This window comes from Rhinoderma darwinii, chromosome 3 (assembly GCF_050947455.1).
Source record: "Rhinoderma darwinii isolate aRhiDar2 chromosome 3, aRhiDar2.hap1, whole genome shotgun sequence".
Lineage (NCBI taxonomy): Eukaryota > Metazoa > Chordata > Amphibia > Anura > Rhinodermatidae > Rhinoderma > Rhinoderma darwinii.
This window is the reverse complement of record NC_134689.1, coordinates 208898015-208920636: the sequence shown is the minus strand read 5'-3', so window position 1 is coordinate 208920636 and position 22622 is coordinate 208898015. Positions and strand designations below refer to the sequence as shown.

The 22622-nt window shown below is 42.1% G+C and overlaps 1 protein-coding gene across 1 annotated transcript in view; it reads left to right on the top strand.

Moving 5' to 3' along the window:
• FAM185A (family with sequence similarity 185 member A) overlaps positions 1 to 22622 on the top strand; it is a 94166-nt gene that overhangs the window by 37689 nt on the left and 33855 nt on the right. Inside the window, exon 4 of the mRNA XM_075857329.1 lies at positions 6653 to 6791. Coding sequence (XP_075713444.1) covers positions 6653 to 6791 — 139 coding nt within the window. The remainder of the gene's footprint in view (positions 1 to 6652; positions 6792 to 22622) is intronic.

Genomic DNA, 22622 nt, shown 5'->3' with positions numbered 1-22622 from the left:
GCTTCATCCAAGCCAATTTTCATAGAAACTTTTCTCATCGTTTGACTGTTAAATTTCCAGTCTTCGTTTTACCATTGCTAATAGACCGTTATTTATGTTATGTTTTCCTATTTACTGATCGTTGCTGTGCAAAGTTTAGAAGGGTTGTCCCACGATTAAATACTAAACTTCTTTGTGAGATCTATTGTATTTAGATATTGCTGTTACTTGTTGTGGTGCCCCCTGGTGTTCTTTTGATTCCCTCTCAGAATGTTTGATCTATTCTGTCCAGAGTCGGTGGACACACATGCCCAGTAGCTCAGTCCCACTGCCTGGATCCTCTTGTACATGAGAGGAATACTGCCTGTGCCATGCCCATCACAGGAAAGACAGCGGGAGCTCAGGGAGTTAAATGCATGGCTTAAGTCTTGGTATAGAGGAGAAGGCTTTGGGTTCCTAGAGCACTGGGCTGACTTTTCATTGGGGTACAAACTGTGTTCTGCAGATGATTTTTACCTAAATGGAAGTGGGTCAGCTGTGCTGGGGGAGAGAATTCTAGCTGGGGTGGTGGAGTATTTACACTAGGGCTGAGGAGGGAGGTCAATGTAGAAAATAAAAGGGTAGTCAGGTTAGAGAGCGGTCAGACTATATTGGTGGGGGGAGAAACAGAATGTGGGGAGAGGACTAGACAACCGGATAAGGAGATCCTTTTGTTACAAAACAACAGTGTGTAAATAAAAATGCTCAAATGTCAAATCACATTTCTGATAATAAAAGTGAAAAACTGAAAGGCAAGTTAAAGTGTATGTTCGCAAATGCCAGAAGTCTAGCAAGCAAAATGGGGGAGCTGGAGGCCTTGGTACTGGAATAAAATATAGATATAGTTGGTGTTGCTGAAACATGGCTGGACTCTTCACATGACTGGGCTGTAAATCTACAGGGTTTTACACTTTTTCTGAAAGACAGGACAAATAGGAAAGGCGGTGGTGTATGTCTGTATGTGAGAAATGATATGAAGGCGAGTGTGAAAGAGACAATAGTGGGTGAATACTGTGAGGAGGTTGAAACCTTGTGGGTGGAATTACAAAGGGAGGTTAACACTGAAAAAATTACATTTTGGTGTAATCTACAGACCACCCAATATAACTGAGGAGATGGAAGGTCAGCTATATAAATAGATGGAGCGGGCTGCACAGGCGGGTACTGTAGTGATAATGGAAGATTTTAATTTCCGGGATATTAATTGGTGTCATGGTTCGGCTTCAACTGCAAAGGGGAGACATTTCCTCAAACTGTTGCAGGAAAATTTTATGGGTGAAGCTCTGTTGGATCTGGTCATTTCTAATAATGCAGATCTTGTTGGGAATGTCAATGTTCGTGAAAACCTTGGTAACAGTGATCACAATATAGTTACATATAGATGAAAGAAATGAAAATGCGGCACTCACCCGTTTGCAAATCTTCTCAACTTTATTGTGTCACCTTGGCGAGGGTAAAAGCATTACAGGGAGGACAGCTAGTTGTAGGTTACAGCCTGTTTCGCGCTGGAGATCGCGCTTCTTCTGACAGGCTGTAACCTACAACTAGCTGTCCTCCCTGTAATGCTTTTACCCTCGCCAAGGTGACACAATAAAGTTGAGAAGATTTGCAAACGGGTGAGTGCCGCATTTTCATTTCTTTCATCTATATTATACCACAAGATCGTCTGTTTTTATGCTGAGCACCGCCCGAAGTTTGCTTAAATGAGGAAACCCTGACTCCACTTGCATCTATCTGCCTGTTCCATGCTGTGAAGATTGAGAGTGGTGCCGACTTCCTTCTACTGTGCACAATATAGTTACATTTTACCTATACTGTAAAAAACAAACGCAGGCTGGGAGGGCAAAAACATTTAATTTTAAGAGAGCCAATTTCCCCAGGATGAGGGCTGCAATTCAGGACATAGACTGGGAAGAACTAATGTCAAATAATGGAACAAATGATAAATGGGAGATTTTCAAATCTACTTTGGGTAATTATAGTGCAAAATTTATTCCTATAGGTAACCAGTATAAACTACTAAAATTAGTCATGGCTTACACCTTCTGTGAAAGGGGCAATACATGACAAAAAAAGGGCATTTAAAAAATACATATCTGAGGGTACAGCTGTAGCCTTTGTAAAACATAGAGCTTAATAAAATCTGTAAAAATATAATAAAATTAGCAAAAATACAAAATGAAAGGCAGGTGGCCAAGGATAGTAAAACAAATCCCCAAAAATTCTTCAAGTATATAAATGCTAAAAGCCAAGGTCTGAACATGTAGGACCCCTAGATAGTGGTAATGGGGAGTTGGTCACAGGGGATCAAGAGAAGGCAGAGTTACTAAATGTGTTCTTTATCTCTGTATGTACAACAGAAGAAAGAGCAGCTGATGTAGCCGGTGCCAGTGCTGTTAATACATCAGTTGATATAATGTAATGTAGATATGGTCCAAGCTATTTAAAATAACATAAATGTACACAAGGCCCCGGGACCAGATGGGTTACACCCTAGAATTCTTAAAGAGCTTAGTTCAGTTATTTCTGTCCCCCTTTTCATAATATTCAGAGAATCTCTAGTGACTCGTATAGTGCCAAGGGACTGGCGCAGCGCAAATGTGGTGCCTATTTTCAAAAAGGGCTCTAGGTCATCCCCGGGTAATTATAGACCAGTAAGCTTAACATCCATCGTGGGGAAAATGTTTGAGGGGCTATTGAGGGACTATATACAGGATTATGTGACAAAAAATAGCATTATAAGTGACAGCCAGCACGGTTTTACTAAGGACAGAAGTTGTCAAACTAACCTAATCTGTTTTTATGAAGAGGTGAGCAGAAGTCTAGACAGAGGGCCGCTGTGGATATAGTGTTTTTGGACTTTGCAAAGGCATTTGACACTGTCCCCCATAGACGCCTAATGGGTAAATTAAGGACTATAGGTTTAGATAATATAGTTTGTAATTGGATTGAGAATTGGCTCAAGGACCGTATCCAGAGAGTTGTGGTCAATGATTCCTACTCTGAATGGTCCCCGGTTATAAGTGGTGTACCCCAGGGTTCAGTGCTGGGACCACTATTATTCAACTTATTTATTAATGATATAGAAGATGGGATTAATAGCACTATTTCTATTTTTGCAGATGACACCAAGCTATGTAATATAGTTCAGTCTATGGAAGATGTTCGTGAGTTGCAAGCAGATTTAAACAAACTAAGTGTTTGGGCATCCAGTTGGCAAATGAAGTTTAATGTAGATAAATGTAAAGTTATGCATCTGGGTACCAACAACCTGCATGCATCATATGTCCTAGGGGGAGCTACACTCGGGGAGTCACTTGTTGAGAAGGATCTGGGTGTACTTGTAAATCATAAACTAAATAACCGCATGCAGTGTCAATCAGCTGCTTCAAAGGCCAGCAAGATATTGTCTTGTATTAAAAGAGGCATGGACTCGCAGGACAGGGATGTAATATTGCCACTTTACAAAGCATTAGTGAGGCCTCATCTAGAATATGCAGTTCAGTTCTGGGCTCCAGTTCATAGAAAGGATGCCCTGGAGTTGGAAAAAATACAAAGAAGAGCAATGAAGCTAATAAGGGGCATGGAGAATCTAAGTTATGAGGAAAGATTAAAAGAATTAAACCTATTTAGCCTTGAAAAAAGACGACTAAGGGGGGACATGATTAATTTATATAAATATATTAATGGCACATACAAAAAATATGGTGAAATCCTGTTCCATGTAAAACCCCCTCAAAAAACAAGGGGGCACTCCCTCCGTCTGGAGAAAAAAAGGTTCAACCTGCAGAGGCGACAAGCCTTCTTTACTGTAAGAACTGTGAATCTATGGAATAGCCTACCGCAGGAGCTGGTCACAGCAGGGACAGTAGATGGCTTTAAAAAAAGGGTTAGATAATTTCCTAGAACAAAAAAGTATTCGCTCCTATGTGTAGAAATTTTTCCCTTCCCTTTTCCCGTCCCTTGGTTGAACTTGATGGACATGTGTCTTTTTTCAGCCGTACTAACTATGTGACTATGAAATCTTGCAGGAGAAGTGAAACGAAGGAATACTAGGGGGCGCCCTAACGAATATGTAAAATATGTTTTTCTATCCAATTGAAATATTTTTATGTTTTGCTTGATCTAATATATAATATGCAATCATTGATCCTGCTATGTGATTTAAATGGACACTAAACATGGGAATGAACACGGGAAACTGTAGCAGAACACCAGACTGTCAGTCTGCACAGATCTCTGAAAGCTCCTAAAACAATCTTGTAGAAATATTACAGATAAACAGGGTTTTTATTTTCCTTCTGATCCTCCGTCTTCTCCATCTTCAGCTGTGTCAGTCAGAATAGACCGGACTTAGACCTTATTCACACGACAGGGTTTCCCGGCCGGGTGATGGGCGTTCATAAAACGGCCGTCACACGGCCGCAGTAGGAACAATAGACCCCTAATGGGGCTAGTCACACGACCGATTTTTTTGACGGCCCGGGAAACCCGGCCGTCAAAAAATGGGACATGTCCTATTTTCGGCCGTTCACCTGACCGCCCGGCTCCCATAGAAGTCTATGGGGCCGGGTAATACACGGCCATCACTTGAATGTGCTCGAAGTGACGGCCGTGTCTTCCGGCGCTCGCGCTCTCCTTCTCCTCCTCCCCACTGTGCGAAGTTCATGTGAGGAGGAGGGTATTTTTTTTGATTCCTGTAGGAGCAGAATCCCCAATCCCCGGCCACAGCTTCGGCAGCGCTGTGTCCGGGGATTGGGGATTCTGCTCCAGCAGAAGTCCCTGCCTTCACTGTCTGTATATGGACACAGTGACGTCAGGGACTTCTGAAGCGGAGTACCTACATTACCTACAGGAGGGTGTTGGCTGTGTGGCATTACCTACAGGGGGGGGCTGTGTGGCATTACCTACAGGGGGGGGCTGTGTGGCATTACCTACAGGGGGGGCTGTGTGGCATTACCTACAGGGGGGGCTGTGTGGCATTACCTACAGGGGGGGGCTGTGTGGCATTACCTACAGGGGGGGGGCTGTGTGGCACTGCCTACAGGGGGGGGGCTGTGTGGCACTGCTTACAGGAGGGCCATGTGGCACTGCTTACAGGAGGGCCGTGTGGCATTGCTTACAGGAGGGCCGTGTGGCATTGCTTACAGGAGGGCCGTGTGGCATTGCTTACAGGAGGGCTGTGGCATTACCTACAGGGGGGGGCTGTGGCATTACCTACAGGGGGGGCTGTGTGGCATTGCTTACAGGGGGGGGGCGTGTGGCATTGCTTACAGGAGGGTTGTATGGCACTACCTACAGGGGGTTGTGCGGCACTACCTACAAGGGTGTCTGTGCGGCACTACCTACAAGGGGGCTGTGTGGCACTACCTACAGTGGGCTGTGGCAGTATCTACAGAGGGCAGTGTGGCAAAAAATTTACAAATGAAATTCTTCTGTTTTTTTTTTTGTTTTTTTGGGGGGTTTTTTATCGGCTGACACTCGGACCTTGTCGTGTGAGTAAGGCCTTATTCACACGACATGGTCCGAGTGACGGCCGATAAAATTGGCTGTTTTTCCTGGCCGGTTTGCATCCGATTCCGTTCCGGGTCGTGTTGCCGTTTTTAACTCCTGATTTTGACCCGGTTTGCATCAGTTTTTTCCCTGTCCGTTTTAAAATCGGATGAATTTCATTTGTAAATTTTTTCCACACACTTCCCTCTGTAGATACTGCCACAGCACCCCTGTAGGTAGTGTCGCGCAGCACCCCTGTAGGTAGCGTCGCGCAGCACCCCTGTGGGTAGCGTCGCGTAGCACCCCCCCCCCCTCGTCGGTAGTGTCACACAGCCCCCCCCCGTTGGTAGTGTCGCACAGCCCCACCCCGTCAGTAGTGTCGCGAAGTCCCGTCCCCCCCCACGTCGGTAGTGTCGCAAAGCCCCCCTGTAGGTAGTTTCGCGCAGCACCCCTGTAGGTAGTGTTGCGCAACACCCCTATATGGACAGTGAAGTCAGGGACTTCTGCTGGAGCGGAATCCCCGGCCACAGCGCTGCCGAAGCTGTGGCTGGGGATTCCGCTCCTACAGGGAGCAAAAAAAATACCCTCCTCCTCCTCACATGCACTTCGCACTCTGGGGAGGAGAAGGAGAGGGAAGACACGGCCATCACTTGGAGCACATTCAAGTGATGGCCGTGTATTACCAGGCCCCATAGACTTCTATGGGGGCCGGGAGAATGGCCGAAAATAGGGCATGTCCCATTTTTTGACGGTCGTGTGAATGGCCCCATTAGGGGTCTATTGTTCCTACTGCAGCCGTGTGATGGACGGTTTTTGAATGGCCGTCACCCGGCCGGGAAACCCTGTCGTGTGCATAAGGGCTAAGGCCTTAGGTAATGGGATGGGAATTAGTTTGTCTCTAGAAAGAGCTGTTTCCAAGCCAAATCCCCTGATTTTTTCTTAAACCTGTTGTTCACCTAGCATAGGAACTATATTTTGTTTTTTTAACCGTGTGCATTGTAAAAACTGAAAATAGGATCAAAGATATAGGCCATTTTTGTTGTGTTCTTTTAAGTATTCGCTTTTATGCATATAATAAGTGCTGCTATCAGTCGTGACTCCTTTATAATGTCCTGGTTAAACTGGTAACGTTCTTTTGCAGACAGTTGACATTGAGAAATTGCTAGGAACATCTATTAATATCTGCACAGAAAATGGTCAGCTGAAAGCCAAGTACCTGTATGCAGAATCGTCGTCAATGTCTTCATCTGCTGGTGATATAATAGTAGGGAGTGCACATGGTAAGTATTGGGCCCACTAAATAAATATGTACATTTTGTTATTGTAATTATGTCAACCATCCATTCTTTTATAGCATTCCCTAACCTGCTGTCACATCTGCTCAGCATAGTCGTGTAGCTTGGTTGTCCTGGCTGATAATGTACGTTATTTATTATATTGGCCCTCGGTTTTACTCTAAAATGGGTTGTGTCCTGAAAACCAGAATGGAGAGCCGCTCTGAAGTAGGGACGCTTAAAGGGGTTTTCCACCTTCTGACAACTCATGACCTATCCACCAATTCTCAATACATTCAGTATGTAATTGTGAAAAACACCAAAATTTTGCATTTTTCTAAATTTAAATGTATCTGCCTGTAAGACACAGTTATACCACACAAAATAGTTGCTAATTAACATCCCCCATATGTCTACTAAAGATTGGCTTCGTTTTTTGAACATCCTTTTATTTTTTCTAGGACGTTACAAGACTTAGAACTTTAGCAGCAATTTCTCAGGTTTTCGAGAAAATTTCAAAAGCCTGTTTTTACAGGGGGCAGTTCAGTTGTGAAGTGGCTTTGAGGGCCTTATATATTAGAAACCCCCAATAAGTCACCCCATTTTAAAAACTGCACCCCTCAAAGTATTCAAAACCGCATTTAGAAAGTTTCTTAACCCTTTAGACGTTTAACAGGAATTCATGAAATGTAGAATCGAAATGTACAAATTAAATTTTTTATCTTTTTTTTGAAAAATTCATTTTTAATAAAAAAATTGTAACACAGAAGTTTTTACCAGAGAAACACAACTCAATATTTATTGCCCAGATTCTGCAGTTTTCGTAAATATCCCACATGTGGCCCTAGTCTGCTTATGGACTGAAACACGGGACTCAGAAGCAAAGGAGCACCTAGTGGATTTTGGGGCCTCCTTTTTATTAGAATATATTTTAGGCACCTTGTCAGATTTGAAGAGGTCCTGAGGAACAGTGGGAATCCCCCAAAAGTGACCCCATGTGGAAAACTACACCCTCAAAGAATTTATCTAGGGTTATAGTGAGCATTTTGACCCTACAGTTTTTTTGCAGAAATTATTGGAAGTAGGCAATGAAAATGTTTATTTTTTCAAAGACCATGTAGGTTTAGCTAATTGTTTTTCATTTCCACAAGGACTAAAGGAGAAAAAGCAATATTTGTAAAGCAATTTCTCCCAAATAAAACAATACCCCACATGTGGTCATAAACGGCTGTTTGGACACACGGCAGGGCTCAGAAGGGAAAGAGCGCAATTTGGCTTTTGGAGCTCAAATTTAGCAGGAATGGTTTTCGGAGGCCATGTCGCATTTGCAAAGCTCCTGAGGGGACAAAACCGTGGAAACCCCCCACAAGTGACCCCATTTTGGAAACAACATGCCTTGCGGAAATTATCTAGGGGGATGGTGAGCATTTTCACCCCACAGGTTTTTTGCAGAAATTATTAGAATTAGGTCGTGAAAATGAAAATCTAAATTTTTTTTCAAAGAAAATGTAGCTCTAGGTAATTTTTTATTTTTTTTGCATTTCCACAAGGACTAAAGGAGAAAAATTTGTAAAGCAATTTCTCCCGAGTATGGTAATGCCTTATATGTGGTTATAAACTGCTGTTTACATATATGGGAGGGTTCAGAAGAAAAGGAATGGTATTTGACTTTTGGAGCCTAGATTTTGCTGGAATGGTTTACAGACACCATGTTGCATTCGCAAAACCCCTGATGTACCAAAGAAATGTCACCCCATTTTAGAAACTACACCCCTAAAGGCATTTATCAAGGGGTGTAGTGAGAATTTAGACCCCACAGGTGTTTTTCAGAAATTAATACGCAGTGGATGATGCAAAGTGAAAATTGCAATTTTTCCACTGATATGCCTATTCACCGCACAATATGTTGTGCCCAGCTTGTGCCACTGGAGAATCTTACCCCAGGAATTGTTAAGCGGGTTCTCCCGGGTATGGTAATGTCTTACATGTGGATGTAAACTGCTGTTTGGGCACACTGTAGGGCTAAGCAGGGAAGGAGCGCCATTTGGAGCATGGATTTTGCTTGGTAGTAGTTTTGTTTGAGTATTACTGGTATTTTAGTTTATAATGTGGGGGCATATGTAATTTGGTGACTTTTTCTCCTTTGGAGTTTGGAAATTTTGCTGGGAAAGTGTTGCGCTGGTATAATATGGGCACCCTCTCTTCCAGCATATGTGCTATGTCCCTTCCTGGTTCCTAAATACTATGGCCCTGAAACTGAAGGAATGTTCCTCTCTGGCCTGCACATCGGGATGCTTTTTCATCAACGTATTACTAGAGCCATAATTACTTTTTTTTTTACCGTTGATGGAGCAGTGTGGGGGCTTGTTTTTTGCGAGATATGCTGTAGATTTTATTGGTACTGTTTTGGGACACATACGACTATTTGATCACTTTTTATTCCATTTTTTTTGGAAGAGGAAATGACCAAACAAGCAATTCTGGAATAGATTTTTTTTTTTTGTTTTTTTTTTTTTCTTTTAGACATTTACCGTGAGACATAAATTACATGTTAAGTGTATTTTGCGGGTCGATGCAATTACTGCGATACCAAATTTACATGTTTTTTTTTGTTTTTTTTTCTTGTATTGCAGCTTTTGCACAATAAAATCGCTTTTTTTAAAAATGCATTTGTTTTCTAAGACCCATAACTTTTTTATTTTTGCGCGGACAAAGCTGTGTCAGGGATTTTTATTTGCGGGACGGGTTACCGTTTTTATTGATACTATTTTGGAGTAAATGTAACTTTATGATCACTTTTTATTCCATTTCTTGGGAGGAGATGTGGCCTAAAAACAGGGATTCTGGCGTTTGTTTTCCATATATATATATATATATATATATATATATCTATATCTTTTTTTTTTTTTACAGCGTTCACCGTGCGGGTTAAATGACATAATCGTTTTATAGTTTGGGTCATTACGGACGCAGCGATACCAATTATGTATAGTTTTTTTTATTCTTTACGTTTTTTCCCAATAATAAAAGACTTATTTGTCCCACTAGGGGACTTGAAGGCCTGAAGCCCCAATCGCTATTCTAATACACTGCACTACATACTGTCAGTAAGCCGAAAGAGGACCCGCTCCGGCGGGTCCTCGTCGGCTTCCGTACAAGGCAGGCATGAAGGCCATTATTTGGCCTCCGGTTGCCATAGCAACCCAGCCATTGCGTCGTTGGGGTGCCGGTCGGGTAAAAACCCCTCAGATGCTTCGCTCTCTATTGAGCGCACCATCTGAGGGGTTAATCTCGCGGATCAGAGAGTAGCTCCAGTCCTGGCCGTTACCAGAGGTTGTTCGCTGTAATATACAGCTGACACCCGGCGGTGTTGGTGTGGGCTTAGCGCGGGCTCAGAAGTGATCACCGCGATGTAATGGTACTGCAATTTGCGGGACCCCCTTCCTGACAGCGTCGTGTGTGTGTATATATACAGCGAATGTCAGGAAGAGGTTAAAAAATTGTTTCAAAGGTGTACATAGCCTTTTAAAAACTGACCCAAAAACGTCATCAAAACTGTGCGAGATCCTGGCCTCGGTACCCCTATACACCTATAGGTGTATTCACATGCAGCATGTCTGCAACTGTTGTGAATGGGATTTTATGAAATGGGGCAGCGGTACATCATCCTGTCCTATCTTGTACTCTAAGTAAAATATGTCTTGCACTGAAGTTTTTTTTTTTCATTTTTAATGTCTGATATAACCAACAATTCAGAAAGTATGTTACTGGCATCACACCGGTACAGTGATGCCAGACTCGGCATTTAATTGTATCTGTAGGTTTGTGTACATCATTCCTTTTGTGGTCCTCCTTTTTGGCATTTTTTTTCTTTTCCTGTTCTGGATATTGTCCCAGTGGAGTCATTGTTCTAATCAGATGCAGACGGGGTGTAAATCTAGCCTTGGCAGTGACTTGGTACAAAAACAAATTAGTAAATCCTATCTAACATGTCTTTTGCACTGAAGAAATCATAATTTCTGCATTTCTCAAGGTAAAAATGCGTTCTCAAAACATACTGCATTTCATCAAATAAACATACGATTTCGTGTTAGGCTGGGTTCACACAACCTATTTTCAGGCGTAAACGAGGCGTATTATGCCTCGTTTTACGCCTGAAAATAGGGCTACAATACGTCGGCAAACATCTGCCCATTCATTTGAATGGGTTTGCTAACGTATTGTGCAGACGACCTGTAATTTACGCGTCGTCGTTTGACAGCTGTCAAACGACGACGCGTAAATGGACTGCCTCGGCAAAGAAGTGCAGGGCACTTCTTTGCCACGCAATTTGAGCTGTTCTTCATTGAACTCAATGAAGCACAGCTCAAGATTTACGAGCGTCTCAGACGGCTCGCAAAATGCGAGGAGGAGCATTTACGTGTGAAACGAGGCAGCTGTTAACAGTCTGTCTTTTCACACGTAAATGCCTCTCATCGTGTGAACATACCCTTAAAGGGGTATTCCGGAACTAAAAAATTACATTTATTTAAATAAAACAATGAAAAATATATAACTTTCCAATGTACTTACGTTTCATCAGATGGCTGTAGCGTCGTATATCCTCCTCCGTCGCCGTCCCCTTAGCAATGCAAAATCTGCACTTCCTGTGCAGACCCGTCCATTTGGTCTTCTGCCTTGCTTCCGGTTTCCGGCTTTCACACTGTACGGTTACGTCAAAAATGACGTAACCGTACCACGTGCTTCTTTATTGAATTAGAGCATGCGTGGTGAACACACTCCACCGCGCATGCTCTGTGAAATTATGTGGCTGCGTCTTCAGCGGCCGTGTATATTACACTGCGCATGCGCAAGGTTGAAGGTGTGTAGCGGTGTGTATACGAAGTTGCAGGAATAACGGCCGTTTCGGCCGTCTTCCCGACAGGTGCAGGAGCTGTGACAGCTGCTGTCTCGTACAGCAGCTGCCGCAGCTCCTACAGCGGGGACCGATCGCTGTGTCCCCGCTGTCTAACCCCTTAAAAGCCGCGTTCTATAGAGATCGCGGGTTTTTAGGGGTTAAGTTACCATCGCCGGCCTGCTACACGATAGCGGCCGGCGATGGTTACTATGGCAACCGGACACCAAACAAAGGCGTCCGGCTATGCCATCGACGGAAGCCTAGTGGGTCCTGACAAAGTCAGGACCCACTATGCTTGCTGTCAGTGAATAGCTGACAGTTCTAATACACTGCACTACGGATGTAGTGCAGTGTATTAGAATAGCGATCAGGGCCTCCTGCCCTCAAGTCCCCTAGTGGGACAAAGTAATAAAGTAAAAAAAAAAGTTAAAAAAGATGTGTAAAAATAAGAAATTAAAAGTTAAAAAAATCCCCCTTTTTTTCCCTTATCAGTCCTTTTTTATTAATAAAAATATATAAATAAACGATACATAATTGGTATCGCCGCGTCCGTAACGGCCTGAACTACAAAATTATTTCGTTATTTATCCCGCGCGGTGAACGCCGTAAAAGAAAATAATAATATACCGTACCAAAATCACAATTGTTTGGTCACTTCACCTCCCAAAAAATGTATTAAAAATAGATCAAAAAGTTGCATTTACCGAAAAATGGTCCTGATCGAAACTACAGTTCGTTACGCAAAAAATAAGTCCTCGCACGGCTTTATTGATGGAAAAATTATAAAGTTCTGGCTCTTAGAATAAGGTAACAAAAAGTGAATGATTTTTTACAAAACGTATTTTATTGTGCAAACGCCATAAGACATAAAAAAACTATAAACATCTGGTGTCACCGTAAGGCCGAGTTTACACGAGCGTGTGCGTTTTGTGCAAGCAAAAAGCGCGGCGTTTTGCGTGCGCAAAAAGCACTTAACAGCTCCGTGTGTCAGCCCTTTATGATGCGCGGCTGCGTGCTTTTCGCGCAGCCGCCATCATTATGACACTCCGTTTGGATGTTTGTAAACAGAAAAGAACGTGGTGCTTTTCTGTTTTCATTCATCCTTTACAGTGCTGTTGCGTGAATCACGCGCGTCCCACGGAATTGCTTCCGTGCGACATGCGTGGTTTTCACACACCCATTGACTTCAATGGGTGCGTGATGCGCGAACAGCGCACAAATATAGGACGTCGTGCGTTTCACGCAGCGGACATACGCTGCGTGAAAATCACGTACCTGTCTGCACGGCCCCATAGAGTAACATAGGTCCCTGCGACGCGCGTTGCAAAAACGTATAATACGCTCGTGTAAATGAGCCCTAATCGTATCGCCCCATAGAATAAAGTGAATATGTCATTTATAGCGCACGGTGAACGCTGTAACAAAAATAGAATTAAAAAACAATAGAATTGCTGTTTTTTAGTCACCGCGCCACTTAAAAATAGAATAAAAACTGATCAAAAAGCTGCATGCACCCCGAGAAAACTACAATGTATTCCTCAAGGGGTCTAGTTTCCAAAATGGGATCACCTTTTGGGGGTTTCCACTATTTTGGTACCACAAGACCTATTCAAACCGGACATGGTGCCTAATAAAAAGGCGGCCTCAAAATCCACTAGGTGCTCCTTTGCTTCTGAGGCCGGTGCTTCAGTCCATTACCGCCCGAGGGCCACATGTGGGATATTTCTACTGCAGAATCTGGACAATAAGTATTGAGTTGCGTTTCTCTGGTAAAACATTTTGTGCATAAACTTTCTAAATGCTGTTGTGAATACTTTGAGGGGTCTAGTTTCTAAAATGTCGTGTTTCATAGGGGTGTCTAATATATAGGCCCCTCAAAGCCACTTCAGAACTGAACTGGAAGCCCAAAAAAAATAATTAGGCAATACTTCGCTTCTATACGAACTAGTTAGCGATTCACAGTGTGATTAAGTAAGGGGAAGCAGCGCTTATACGAGCGGTGCACCCCCTTCAAACAGCCGATGACTTTTCAGTTCACAGGTAGCAGAGTTACATGATGGGGAATTTGTTTTCCTGTTGTGTAACTCTGCTACCTGTCAATGGAAAAATCAGCTGCCAGAGTGAAAAATGTTTCCACACAGAGGAGTACCGCAAAGAAACACCTGGGAATCAGACATGATGGACTAACATTTTTCCCTGTGGTGGATGACTTTTCAGTTGACAGGTAGCAGAGTTACATGAAGGGGAATTATTTTTCATCGATGGCTAGTTAGGAGCGCTGCTTCCCTGCTGCTTCCCTTTAGTTTTTTCTTGCTCACTGTGAATCTCCGACACAGGATGCAGCGGCGATCCACAGGTATTGCTCCTTTTATCCCAATTCACATGTTAGAATTCAAATTATTATATATATATATATATATATATATATATATATATATATATATATATATATATATATATATAAAATACAGTATTTAAAACTAAGACTGTATAAACAGTTAATATACATTTAGAAAACTTATAATTATAAAGACCAAACTTTACGTATCATCATATAGGGTCAGTGTTGTTTAAAAACGCAGATATCCAGTGATTTCAGCTTGTGCTAGCAGTAATAGAATGAGAGCACCAAAATGAAGACTGGGATTGCAGAAGTTAGTAGAGCTGGGTGTAGTAGGCGGAGCAAGTGCACTGCTGCATGCACATTGCATGCTGGGACTAGAGCAGTGCATGCAGGGAGGAGAAACACAGGAAGAGAAGAGGAATGAACTTACTGAGCAAAACAAACCTCTCCAGGTAAACAATAGGGAGTAATGTTACTAAAACCATTTATTATCAAGAAAAAGCTAGACAGAGTGCACTAATATCTTAATAGAGGAACATTGCATTGATTTAAAAAATAAAAAAAAGTATTGGAAAACCCCTTTAATGAAATGTCCTTGGTCTTTTCCTGTATCAAAAACCTTTAGGACAGATCTTGGTCAAGGCAGTGACCCTGCTTAAAGAGAACCTGTTAGGCCAATCTCCGATGTAGAAGATTTTCTGCGTATTTGTGCTGCGGCAAGTACAGTACAGTACAAAGTACAGTACAATATATGTGGATGGGGTTTTAAAAACCCCATCCACATGTACTGGAAATAATTTGCTCAGAATTAAGGATTTTTAAATCCGCAGCATGTCAATTATTTTGCAGATTTTCACTGCGGATTTCACCCCTACAATAAATGAGGTAACTTCCGCAGTGATTTCCCATGAAACACATGTCGATTTTGCTGCAGATTTGCATAGGATTTCTTCTGCTACAAGCGGATGTACCTTTAGGTTCCCACAGTGCAGATTTGCTGCAGATTTTTGTAAGCCAAAACAAGAATGCCAAAATGTGCATTTTGTAAGCCAAAACCAGAATTGGATCCAGGAGAGCAGACCTATAAGGTCTTTCTTTATATATTTCTGCTGTTTAGGTTCTGTTCCGGGTTTTGGCTTCACCCCTTAACGACATGTCACGTACTGGTACGTGGCAGCCATTAAGGGGAAATATGGAATGGGCTGAGCTCGCTCCATACACAGCGGGTGATGGCTGTGTTACACAGCCGGCACCTCACTGCAACTGGCGGAATCAAAGATACCTTTGGTTCCGCCTGTTTAACACCTTAAAGAGTCTCTGTCACCACATTATAAGTGCCTTATCTCCTACATAATCTGATCGGCGCTGTAATGTAGATAACAGTGGTTTTTATTTTGAAAAACGAGCAAGTTATGAGCTAGTTTAGATTTATGCTAATGAGTTTCTCAATGGACAACTGGGCGTGTTTTTACTTTTTACCAACTGGGTGTTGTACAGAGGAGTGTATGAGGCTGACCAATCAGTGACCAATCAGTGTCATACACTTCTCATTGTTCCAGCCCAGCTTCTTTCACTGCACAATTACACTGTGCTGTCGATCATGCTGGGCTGGAACAATGAGAAGTGCAGGACACTGATTGGTCAGCCTCATACACTCCTCTGTACAACACCCAGTTGGTAAAAAGTAAAAACACGCCCAGTTGTCCATTGAGAAACTCATTAGCATAAATCTAAACTAGCTCATAACTTGCTCAAAAATGATCGTTTTTCAAAATAAAAACCACTGCTGTTATCTACATTACAGCGCCGATCTGATTATGTAGGGGATAGGGCACTTATAATCTGGTGACCGATCCTCTTTAAATGCAGTGGTCACTTGCGACTGCAGCGTTTAAATTGTTAGAATCAGGGGGTGCCCCCTCAAACGCGCTATCGTGCCTCCGACAGGGCTTTAAAGAAGACTGTCAGAATCACGATATACTGCAATACATTAGTATTGCAGTATATCATGCAAGTGATTCAACGATCGCTGCTTCAAGTCTCCTAGGGGGACTAATAAAAAATTTCAAAAACAGTTAAAGATTTTTATAATGTTCCAAAAAAAAAATATATCCGCTGGTTGCCGACACAGGACGAGAATGCTCGTCTTGAGCGGCGGGTACTTCGCGCATTAGGACGAGCATTCTCGTCCTGTGTAACAGCCGTCTCTGCGCACGATCGAGAGCGGGGCAACGGCTGTAATACACAGCTACGGCCCGCTCTAACGGCGGAGAGAAGAGAAGCATCTTCTCTCTGCCGTTAACCCCTTGAATGCTGCGATGAAAGCCAATCGTGGCGTTCAAGGAGGGGGGACTGCACTTTGATTGTGTCACAGAAAATCTCTGTGACTCGATCAAAGCCCATAACTTGTATGGCCAGACAGCCCAGGGTCCATTGAAGGACCCCAGGGCTGTCTGAAAATATTTCCTGTTAGGGCATACTTAGGTATGTCCTAACAACTGGCTGTGTACAATCAGTACACAGGCTAATGTACTGGCATATAGATATATGCCAGTACATTACAGTTAAAAAAAATCTAAATTAAAAATCCCTTTATGGAATTAAACAAAAAAGTTGAATGTAAAAAAAAAAATGAATGATAAATAAATAAAATAAAGTTACAAAAATACACAAATACAATTTTTTTTATAATAAATAAACTTTTTAAAATATAAGTCCCAAAACATGAAATAATATAGACATATTTGGTATCGCCACATCCGTAACAACCTGTACAACAAATGTGTATCATTATTTATGATCGGTGTATGGGGACAAAAATAAAAATATTAAAACTGCAGCGGAACTGCTTTTTTTTTTATTTATTTTTTTTCTGCATTTTCGCCAAAATAAACATTTTATGTTAATTAAACGATAATTCATTTGTATCAAAAAATGGTACCTACATAAAGTACAACTCGTCCCGCAAAAAACAAAGTCTCACAACTACCATTTTTTTCCCCTAAAGCAATGTTAAAAATAAAGTTAACATAACTGGTATCGCCGTGTCCGTAAAAGTCCGAACTATTACAATATAGCATTCTGTAACCCGCTCGGTGAACGCGGTAAACAAAAAATATATATAAAACATGCAAATTGCTGTTTTTTGGTCACCTTGGCTCTCCAAAAAAAAGGAATAAAAAGTGATCAAAAAGTTGCATGTACCCCAAAATGGTATCCGTGAAAACTACAGCTCGCCCCGCAAAATTTTAATTGATGGAAAAATAAAGTTATGCCTATGGTGAAAAAAACTTTTTTTTTCTAGTTTTATTTTTTTTAAAGTGGTAAAACAAAATATAAAAATTTGGTATCGCCGTAATCGTATCAACCTGTAGAATAAGGTGAATATGCATGGTGTAGTCGCTGTTTTTTGCCCATTTTTTTTTTCAGATTCCCAGTACATTATGCGGTACAATAAGGCCTCATGCCCACTTAAGGTTTTTTTGTCAGGGTGCTATCCGTTGTTTTAGATGATAGCACCGCGACACATTCATTTCAATGGGGCCATGCACACTTCCGTAGTTTTAACGGAACCGTGCGGCCTTCTGTCAAAAATAGGACAGGTCCTACTCCTGTCCGTTTTTGACGGAACAGTCTCGACCGTTTCATTTATTTGGTCCGTGAAACAACTGACTGCACACGGAAGCCATCCGTGTGCAGTCCGTGTTTCACGGAACCGTCATTAGCGGCCGTACCACGGCCGACGGAAGTGTGCAAAATGGTGCCATGAAAAACTACAACTTGTCCCGCACAAAACAAGACCTCATACGGCTATGTCGACTAAGAAATAAAAAAGTTATGGCTTTTGGAAGGCCGGGAGGAAAAAACGAAAATGAAAATCTCTAATTGACCTGGTCTCTAGGGGGTTAAAAAAATTCATGCAAAATCTGCACTGTGGGAACCCAGCTTTAGTGTTCCAATTACTGGCTGGAGTGGTTACATGCCGTACATACCGATGCGTCTAGTGATTGGCTGCGGCGGTTGCACGTGTCGGTGTGGCACATCAATTGCATTGTTGGACTGATGGGGAGATAATGGGATCATCAGCGCTGGAGCAGCGGGGGGTTAACAAGTGAGTTAATGGGTTTTTCTAGCCTATGTTCAGCTGCCTAAATTTTGTAATACAAGGGCAAGCAGTATGGGAGCCGCCTGTTCAGAGTGTCTCTCTTTTCTAGATCATAATGGGGGGTCCCAAGCAGGGGACCCCCCTATGATATGTACATATGCCCTAATAGGGCACGTGGACCGAGTTTGTCTTCATGAGATAAAATGGAAGGGGGGGCATGATCAAAAGGTTTAAATAAGGTTCAGGATGGAATTTATACACTACCGTTCAAAAGTTTAGGGTCACTTAGAAATTTCCTTCTTTTTGAAAGAAAAGCACAGTTTTTTTCAATGAAGATAACATTAAATTAATCAGAAATACACTCTATATATTGTTAATGTGCTAAATGACTATTCTAGCTGCAAACGTTTGCTTTTTAATGCAATATCTACATAGGTGTATAGAGGCCCATTTCCAGCAACCGTCACTCCAGTGTTCTAATGGTACATTGTGTTTGCTAACTGTGTTAGAAAGCTAATGGATGATTAGAAAACACTTGAAAACACTTGTGCAATTATGTTAGCACCGCTGTAAACCGTTTTGCTGTTTAGAGGAGCTATAAAACTGACCTTCCTTTGAGCTAGTTGAGAATCTGGAGCATTACATTTGTGGGTTCGATTAAACTCTCAAAATGGCTAGAAAAAGAGAGATTTCATAGTCTATTCTTGTTTTTAGAAATGAAGGCTATTCCATGCGAGAAATTGCCAAGAAACTGAAGATTTAAGTAGTGTGTACTACTCCCTTCAGAGGACAGCACAAACAGGCTCTAACCAGAGTAGAAAGAGAAGTGGGAGGCCCCGCTGCACAACTGAGCAACAAGACAGGTACATTAGAGTCTCTAGTTTGAGAAATAGACGCCTCACAGGTCCTCAACTGGCAGCTTCATTAAATAGTACCCGCAAAACGCCAGTGTCAGGGTATGTGCACACGATGAGAGGCTTTTACGGCTGAAAAGACAGACTGTTTTCAGGAGAAAACAGCTGCCTCGTTTCAGCCGTAAAAGCTCCTCGTATTATGCGAGGCGTCTGTGACGCTCGTAAATCTTGAGCTGCTCTTCATTGAGTTCAATGAAGAACGGCTCAAATTACGTTGCAAAGAAGTGCCCTGCACTTCTTTTCCGAGGCAGTCAATTTACGCGTCGTCGTTTGACAGCTGTCAAACGACGATGCGTAAATTACAGGTCGTCTGCACAGTACGTCGGCAAACCCATTCAAATGAATGGGCAGATGTTTGCCGACGTATTGTAGCCCTATTTTCAGGCGTAAGACGAGGCATAATACGCCTTGTTTACGCCTGAAAATAGGTCGTGTGAACCCAGCCTAAACGTCTACAGTGAAGAGGCGACTCCGGGATTCTGGCCTTCAGGGCAGAGTGGCAAAGAAAAAGCCATATCTGAGACTGGCTAATAAAAGGAAAAGATTAATATGGGCAAAAGCACACAGACATTGGACAGAGGAAGATTGGAAAAAAGTGTTATGGACAGACGATTCAAAGTTTGAGGTGTTTGGATCACACAGAAGAACATTTGTGAGACGCAGAACAACTGAAAAGATGCTGGAAGAGTGCCGGACGCCATCTGTCAAGCATGGTGGAGGTAATGTGACGATCTGGGGTTGCTTTGGTGCTGGTAAAGTCAGAGATTTGTACAAGGTAAAAGGGATTTTGAATAAGGAAGGCTATCACTCCATTTTGCAACGCCATGCCATACCCTGTGGACAGCACTTGATTGGAGCCAATTTCATCCTACAACAGGACAATGACCCAAAGCACACCTCCAAATTATGCAAGAACTATTTAGGGAAGAAGCAGGCAGCTGGTATTCTATCTGTAATGGAGTGGCCAGCGCAGTCACCAGATATCAACCCCATAGATCTGTTGTGGGAGCAGCTTGACCGTATGGTACGCAAGAAGTGCCCATATAGCCAATCCAACTTGTGGGAGGGCCTTCTGGAAGCATGGGGTGAAATTTCTCCCGATTTACCTCAGCAAATTAACAGCTAGAATGCCAAAGGTCTGCAATGCTGTAATTGCTGCAAATGGAGCATTCTTTGACGAAAGCAAAGTTTGAAGGAGAAAATTATTATTTAAAATAAAAATCATTATTTCTAACCTTGTCAATGTCTTGACTATATTTTCTAGTCATTTTGCAACTCATTTGATAAATATAAGTGTGAGTTTTCATGGAAAACACAAAATTGTCTGGGTGACCCCAAACTTTTGAACGGTAGTGTACATCTATTTAGGTTTATATACCAATCTGTGCAAAAGTGTCATACCTATTACCTGTTTAAAAACTTACTATTCACGCACTTAAGCATTTTGGGGGATCGTGTGACCGGATTACTGTCTGGGTGTTCCGCTGCGTTAGTGTTTTGATTCCATCTTTTATCCTGTCAGGGTTATGCTATTTTATCTTGTCTAATGTTGTCTGTTTGCATGTGTCTATTTGACATTAATAAAGGATTTTTTGTATTTTTTCAATTATATGGTCGTGACCTTTTCTACTTTTTTGGATTAATGTTCTAAGCCTTGTAGCGTCCTAGAAAAATAAAAGAATATTCAAAAAACAATACCAATCTAAATAGACATATGGAGGATGTTAATTAGCAACAATTTGGTGTGGTATAACTGCTTAAAGAGTCTCTGTCACCACATTAGAAGTGCCCATTTTCCTACATAAGGAGATGGGCGCTGTAATGTAGGTGACAGCAGTGCTTTTTATTTAGAAAAACTATAAATTTTTACCACTTTATGAGCGATTTTTTTAGCTTTATGCTAATTGGATTCTTAATGCCCAAGTGGGCGTGTTTTTCCTTTAGACCAAGTGGGCGTTGTACAGAGGAGTGTATGACGCTGACCAATCAGCATCATACACTTCTCTCCATTCATTTACACAGCAGATAGCGATATAGCTATATTGCTATGTGCAGCCACATAAACACTATAACATTACTGCAGTGTCCTGACAATGAATATACATTACCTCCAGCCAGGACGTGATGTGTATTCAGAATCCTGACACTTCTGAATCTTTTCTGTGATATTTCCAGCAAGGCAATCGTAATCTCGCGAGATTACGCTGTAAACTGTCATTTAAAACTAGATTACGTTTGCCTTGCTGGAAATCTCACAGAAAAGATTCAGTAGTGTCACGAGAAAACAATCTCAGAATCGCTTGGATAGGTAAAAGCATTCCGAAGTTATTACCACATAAAGTGAAACATGTCAGATTTGAAAAATGAGGCTTTGTCAGGAAGGTCAAAAGTGACCAAAGCGGGAAGGGGTTAAAGACATTACTAAAACCATTTGAAAGCTGTGAGTAGATTTGTGTTTTTCCTTCAATATGGCTTAGACACAAATAGAACCGCATTCAGTTCAAACAAATAACTCTGGCTTGATGTCATGTGGTGGGACAGGAGTTACTCGGAAAATACTTGCTTATGACATTTAGTTTCCATCATAAGTGGATAAAAAGTTAAAGGGGTAGATTCCTTTTATATGGTTAATTGTGTGATGACATAACTGTACAATCCCTTGCACTACACTAAACTGTACTATATAAGTTAGAGGATAAAAGGCCAAAAGGAATTTAGGATTCGACATGCCATAAATGTCTGAAAGATGCAGGACCCAGGTTTGGAACCCATACCTATATCGTGAACGGGGGTCATCTGATACCCGTCCCACCTGGCAAGGCCGTCCCTTCTGATTCCAGGAAGGGGCTATGTGGAGAGCTATGCATGCGCACGGCTCTTTTTATTGTGTTACATGCTTGGCCACCTCTCCACATTGTCCCTGCCTGGAATCGCCAGCCGCCTCCCCAAGCAGGACGGAGATCGGATGACCCTCGTTCTGGATATACGTATGGGTCTTTAAAGCTGGGTCCTGTATCAATCAGGGGCCTAGGCCAACGCCTGATAAACAACCCCATAGCATTATCCCTCCTCCACGAATCTACAGTTGGCACAATACGATCAGGCAGGTAATGTTCTCCTGGCATTTACCAAACCAAACATCAGACTGTCAGATAGAAAAGCGTGATTCATTACTCCGCAGGTCATGATTCAATGGGGCATACTGTACACCACTCCATCTAACGCTTCGCATTATGCTTGGTTATGTAAGGCTTGTATGCGTCTGCTAGGTCATTAAAATCCATGACGCTCCTGACGCACAGAATGTTAAAACTAGAGGAGGTTTGGAACTCTGCAGTTATCGAGTCAGAAGAGCGTTGGTTTTTTATATTTGCTTGTACTATTGATTTATGCAAAGTTTGATAAAAATTTAGAGCCCATTTAAGCTCAAAATCAGTATTTAAACCTCCCAGGTGTAGTGTGCCCGGCGTGTATATCCAATTAGATTTCCTTGGGTTTGTCCTATGTACTAGCACTGGGTAAGATGTGCCTAATTTATGAAGCAGTTTATGACACTTAATAAATTAAGCACGCTATG